We start from the raw sequence: 6,511 nt of genomic DNA on the forward strand, positions 1-6,511 counted from the left end.
TCTGATACCGGCTTTCTTAGTTACGAGCTAACTTTCATTGACTTCATCCTTAGTGTAGTCTCGGTAAATACTTTAAGACAAAGTTCCTTAGCGTAGTCTATATCCGCACCCGACGTGCCTCCGTACCGACACCATACTCTTTGTAGATGGATAAGTTTTTCTGTAACCTTAGCTTTTCTCCTTCTCCGAACTGATTTTCCAGTTCTTAGTATTACTTAAAACAACAACTCTGTAATGTCATAAACTTAACCGAGCTGAGGCTTTCATACTTTTTCCCATCAAGCCTAATGGGCTTTCGTCCCTTAGCCTATAAGCGGTGGCTTGGCTTCGCTATCGCTAAGTGTTTTAAGTCTTTGAGCAGTCAAATGAGCTAAGCTCCTGAGAATGAAATGCATGTTCTGCTAAGCCCAAAATCTAATGTGCTTAACTTGGAAGTAGGCCACTCTTTCACTGTGAGGATCTTCTTTTAGTCCGTAGCCACCCTTTTGCCTACTAATGACATGATCCGGGTATTCTATCTGTGGTTGAGAAAATGAACATTTATTCAACTTCACAGATAGACTGGATTAGAAGGATCCGTTATCTGAAAATTAAAATTCATTTCATGTTTTAAATATTCACTTGTTGCATACCATATCTTAACAGATTAGCGTAATTTTCCCCTGAATTCACCAGATAAGCCGATTCGGACCATACACCCAGCCCAAATCCAAAGCCCAGTTAATGCTAAAGCTAGCCCATACGACGGCGGGTCGGGGCGGGTGGCACCAAACTGGCCATTCCTTCCCGAAACCGTTCCCTCTATAAACCCCGCGCTCTGCTCCACGGCTCGTTCGTCGCGGGTTCAAAATTCCGGTCCCCACCGCATCCTACCTACCGCAAACCCCAGCACCCAAGGCTACCCAGAATCACCACCGCCTCCTCTCCTCCTGACCCCGCCATGAGCGCATCCGCCACCGGCCAGCCGCCGGTCGACGCTGGCGGCGGCCGCCTCGGGTTGGGCAGGGAGCTGGGGCACCCGCCGAGGGACGGCGTCTCCAACCTCCGCTTCTCGAAGCACAGCAACCGCCTCCTCGTCTCCTCATGGGAGAAGGTTAGTTCACAAGCCTCGCGCGCCTCCCACTTCTCCGAGGAAACGAAACCCTAGCGGCTCGGTTTGATCCGTTGGGTTCTGTGCCTGCGCGGGCTTGGCTGCGCGTGCGCGTGCGCGTTCGCTCCTTCCAGGCGGTGCGACTCCTGGACGTCGATGCCACCAACGCGCTGGTGGGCGCGTTCCCGCACATGACGCCCGTGCTGGACTGCTGCTTCCACGATAACGACTCCTCGGCGTTCAGCGCCTCCAGTGACCACGTCGTGCGGAGGTGAGGTGATAGGGGTCACCTATTCATCTTCCCGCCCCGTTTGATTGCTATTTTGCTTAGCGATTCTGAATGAATGGTTGGGGACGCGGTACAGTTTCGCAGCATAGCCCCGAAAAGAGGCGGAGCTTTGCGTTGCAGAAGTGCATTTGTGATGTTAAAATGGGTCGGTAGGAAGTAGGGTCGGACATGATTTTAGTGGATCTCGGACCCAAATGCAAGCAGCATAGGCAATAGCATATTTATTCAGCACGGTTAACTGAATTTAAATTTCTGTTCGGCCAGATCTGTATGTTTCGGATCCAAATGTTCGTACAAATCGAAGCTCAATTGTTGACCTGTATGTTTCGGATCTGTTTTGTTGTGCTATATATAATGCAGGCTGTCCTTTAGTGCCGAAAGTAGTTATCGCTTGGGAACCCATGATGGTCCAGTTCGCTGTGTGGAGTACTCCGATACTACAGGTACTTGCTTAATTACTTTTGCCTGTTCCCTTTTGCTGAACAGTGCTATTGTGTTGTCAAACTTCAGTTTCTGAAGAACATTGCTAATTTATCATCAAAACCATGTTTCGTGTTGCTAGAGAAGGGTTAATTAAGTTAAGAACATTGTCAATCTGACCCCCAAACTGTAATAGTTCAATGAATCGCTATGCTAGGTGAGTTCATGCTTTATTTCTTCCTGCTGTTGGTTTAGGACTATCATAATAACCTTCATATAATATACAGCCTTCTTCTGTTACCGTGCAACAATAATGATTTTTGGGTATATTTTACTTATGTTTTAAGATAGAGTATTTAATAAATATCCACTCCATGAACTTGCTTATGATATCCATCTTCTGTTTTTATGCTTAGTTCTCTGTATTGTTCATCTGCCATCGTTCAATAGTTGTTCCTAAATCCCAATATGAGAAACTGAAAGAGCCTAGATGATATCTGTTGAATGAATACTAGATAATCTAGGAGGATAGCTACCTGATGGGTCTGGTCTTTATCAATAGACATGCGATGCTGATGAAGACTATATTAGACAGTGGTGAAATATGGCTTAAATATTCAGAAGTTGTAATGTGGGCAGTTATCGTTTCAAGTTTACCACGTTTGTCCTTTGTTGTGTCAAATATATATTCAGTTTACAAGTCCTACATCTCTAGAAACATCCAAATCATGTGATCTCTACATTTATGCGACTAGCATCTACATTATTATTGTCTCTGACCCAAAATACTTGTAGTAGATAACCTGATGTCTTATACTATTGTCATCTGGTAGTGAGCTCATGTGGATTACTAGATGAGAGTCTTAACCGAAAAGGTAGGTGAAAATTTCACCCTACCAGACAGCCTAGAGATTTACAGTACGTATGACAAATTAAGAAAATCAAGCATATTGGTTACAGTATCTCACGTACAATGGCTCTGGCATTTCCTGCACAACTATAATTCATTAATAAACAGATAATTTTTCACTCTTAATAATAACCTTAACCATCATATGCTTGTGTCCTGTCTTATGCCAGGTCAAGTAATCACTGGAAGCTGGGATAGGACTATAAAGTGTTGGGATCAAAGAGGTGCGACTGGGCTTATTGGGACACACACCCAACCTGAACGTGTATACGCACTTTCATTAGCAGGACATAAGTTGGTTGTTGCAACAGCAGGAGAGCATGTGAATGTTTATGATTTGCGCAATATGTCTGAGCCTCAGCAAAGGAAGTCTTATCTGAATTCTCAAACACGCTGTGTTGAGTGTTATCCAAATAAAACTGGTAAGACGTTCTTATGATAATTCTGCGAATATGCATTGATCAATATTTCTGCTAAATAACACTGGCATGAATTGAACCTTATTTTTGTTGATTTGTGTAACATACAAAAGATGTACTAAGTTGGAATAGAATTTACCTTTCTTGTTTGGCATGAACCCTTCTTGTTCATTTGGAGAGGCGCCATGAGAACTGTTATCTTGAATCTTATAAAAATTGGTACATGATTAACTTCCTTGTGTTAATGCATGGTCAATAGATAAATATCTTGAAATTTCATGGAACCATATATCATTTTGTGTGTACAAGTGGATGGATAGGTTGTTTGAGATTCATGCAACAATGCCGTTATCAGTTTTTGTATAGATTATCATTTGGCTCCATTACTACTTAATCTACTTGATGCTTGACAAGTATGGTCATTTTGTCCTATGGTTATAGAATTTCCTATTCGGTTTTTAACTTTCACCAGTTCAAGGGTGTGGATGATTTATGATCTTTGATTCAACTATTGAAGGTGCAATAACAGGTCAACTCGTTGGGAAAGTTTGAACTTCTCTATTTCGTCAGCATACATGAATTTGATGAAAGCATGACTTTGTACTGTTTCCTTAATTATCGTTAAGATTTAGCTTCTCGGTGTCTCTTCCAGGATATGATTTTCCAGCAGTAGAGCTTAGAAAACAAGTCTATCTCATAATGAAAGATTCACAGCGAAGCCTGAATTTCAGATATCCCTCCAGTCTCATACTATAATGCTAACGCCTTCCGTCACTATCTATATTGATTCAGAATGAGATATTTTTAACTGATCTCAATTGGTTTCGTCATTTGTTCTAGTGCTCCAGCGCTGTGTTGACTATGGACGCCTTCTATTTCTGTGTAGTACTCTTGGGTTAATGGTTGATCCACATTGACGGTGTCTTCAGTTCTGTGTTGCATCTGACTATGTTTTTTATTTTTGTTTTGGACCTTCTCTTGCCTGACATTCTAATTCCGTTGGCAGGATAATATTAATGGTTATAAATAGTAATCAACATTAGTGATATATTTTCAGTTTTTTCTAGGGCTCTAGCCTTGTAGTATAAGTTTAGTCCTACACTTGAACATACTACCCATGGGCAATGGGTGGTGTTGAAGTCACAACATAGCATAATCAATACTTTTCTTGCAAAGGGAAGTTCGATATATTTTTGAGTTTGAATATTCATCCGCAAACTAGCTGTAACTATCATCGTCTTGAACTCTAGTCTCTAGTGCATATTTCTCATTTTATTTCTTAGGCCTCTTTACATTCAGCAAAGTGTCCTTTAATTTAATCTCTATTTTTGACCTGTATGTAGGATTTGCTTTGGGTAGTACAGACGGACGAGTTGCAATGGACTTCTTTGACCAATCTGAGTCTAGTCTCGAAAAGAGGTATATACTGTGTTGCAAAAGGATGACACCTTTTCTAAATAGCTACTCCCTCCGTTCCGAATTACTTGTCTTGGATTTGTCTAGATACAGATGTATTTAGACTCATTTTAGTGCTAGATACATCCGTATTTAAACAAATCTAAGACAAGTAATTCGGAACGGAGGGAGTAGTTTATTAAAGATAAGGGCATTGACATTGCTCTCAATTGGCTTCTTATTCTACATAAGGTCACTTGTGTTCCACCTTTATACCTTCTTTTAGGGCATTGTTCATTGTTTTTGATATGAGCGGTTCCACCTTTTTATACCTAGCCTTATGGTTTTTCATTGCCTGTTTATTTTCGTCAGGTATTCTTTCAAGTGCCATCGATTGACCGAGGACAGAGGGAGGGTTGCATATCCTGTTAATGCAATTGCATTCCACTCAGAGTACGATGTCCCTCATCTCTCTCGCACTCACACCGTCATCAACTTTCAGTTCCTTTAATAGCCTAATCTAACGTACTCAGACATGGAACGTTCGCCACGGGCGGATGTGATGGATTTGTGTACACTTGGGATGGAGAAAAGAAAAAGAGATTGTTTCAGGTTTTTCTTGCCCCGCGATTTATCTGTCAAACAAACTAGTCCTAATTCTGTGTCAGGAATTCAGACCTCGGGATATCTGAATTTCTTTTTTCTGTTCCGGTTGCAGTCCCCCAGGTACCCAACTAGCATTGCTGCTCTGTCTTTCAGCAAGGATAACAATCTGCTCGCCGTTGCATCCAGTTACACTTACGAAAGTGGAAAAATAGAGTAAGACCAAAAAATTTCTATACCCTAGGAACATTCCCCTATCATGCAAGATAGAACCGCTGAACCGTCAATTTAACCGCCGCTTTTGCACTTTACAGGAATGAACCTGCTACTAAGATCTTTATCCGCGATGTCAACGAAGTGGAAGTAAAGCCGAGGCACTGATGAGTGAGGTGCGCTTTCTTCGACAGGTTGCTTGTTCCCGCTTTAGTTCAGACGCTCACTGGAGTATGAGACATACACACTTAGTTTTAGCTGAAACTGTGGATTCGTTCTAAATACTTAATACAAACCTGGGGTTTTACAGTAGTACGTACAGTTTTACGATCACTTGATGGTATAGTGGCGGTCCAATTGTAGTATTGTACAGACATTCCAAAGATAGCTCCCATTTGCACCGAAAGTTGTAATCTCTCGAACAAAGTTGTAAATCCGTCGTCAACTGGTTTCACCCTGGCATGAATGTTGACTCCAATCCAATCATGTGTAGTTTGCTCTCTCAAGAGCTGAAGAAATCAGCTCATTTATGACAGAACCCACTGGATCAAACACACTGGCACTATATTATTAATAGTACTCCCTCCGTTCACTTTTATAAGTCATTTCAGACAACTGAAATTGAGTTGTTTTGCACGCTGTCTGAAAGTGTCTACAACGCCTTATAAAAGTGAACAGAGGGAGTATTATCATTCCAACAACATAAGTAGACAGCGACTGGTGGGGATTATTCTCCGCGGAGACGATTAGGGGAGCACCGCGCGGATCTGCTCCCCAACCGAGCGCACTTAAGCGTCCGTAATCGAGCATGTGGGACGATCGATCGACGCTAAGCTAAACTAAAGTAGGAGACCACAGGCAGCTCATGCTGCATCTCATTTTCTAACGAGAGAACGCCAGTGCATGTACATTGTACCAGTGGTAGTAGTATAATTCTGCGTTCTGCGCTGATCCTACAGGCCACATCCGCACGTCGAGAGTTGAGTGGCACAGCTGCAGCCGATCTGCTTCCTTTGTTTTTGTTGTGTGGTGTAATACACTGGGGCGCCTGTATTATTGCCCGAGGCCGTGGGGATCACCGATCAGCGATATACATATACTGGAGCGCAACTAAGCGAGAGCTGAATCATTGGGCCTCGATCGGGCGCCATTACTGTCGCTGCGCTGCACAA

General features: G+C 42.5%; 1 protein-coding gene across 1 annotated transcript; it reads left to right on the top strand.

Moving 5' to 3' along the window:
- The first annotated feature begins 837 nt into the window (after positions 1–837).
- Positions 838–5,840, top strand: LOC123049070 (mitotic checkpoint protein BUB3.1). Its single transcript, XM_044472066.1, has 9 exons — positions 838–1,093; positions 1,225–1,361; positions 1,740–1,822; positions 2,880–3,131; positions 4,472–4,547; positions 4,896–4,976; positions 5,057–5,135; positions 5,242–5,342; positions 5,441–5,840. Exons 1-9 carry the CDS (start codon positions 941–943, stop codon positions 5,505–5,507), a joined length of 1,029 nt encoding a protein of 342 aa, XP_044328001.1. The 5' UTR covers positions 838–940; the 3' UTR covers positions 5,508–5,840.
- Positions 5,841–6,511: the final 671 nt, after the last annotated feature.

This window comes from Triticum aestivum, chromosome 2D (genome assembly GCF_018294505.1).
Source record: "Triticum aestivum cultivar Chinese Spring chromosome 2D, IWGSC CS RefSeq v2.1, whole genome shotgun sequence".
In the NCBI taxonomy this organism is placed as follows: Eukaryota; Viridiplantae; Streptophyta; class Magnoliopsida; order Poales; family Poaceae; genus Triticum; species Triticum aestivum.

Excerpts from the sequence above, each read along its gene's own strand:
- LOC123049070 (XM_044472066.1), top strand. The coding sequence starts at position 941 with ATGAGCGCATCCGCCACCGGCCAGCCGCCGGTCGACGCTGGCGGCGGC. Across the intron at positions 1,094-1,224 it reads TCGTCTCCTCATGGGAGAAG|GCGGTGCGACTCCTGGACGT; the intron begins GTTAGTTCACAA and ends CGCTCCTTCCAG. Across the intron at positions 1,362-1,739 it reads AGTGACCACGTCGTGCGGAG|GCTGTCCTTTAGTGCCGAAA; the intron begins GTGAGGTGATAG and ends TATATAATGCAG.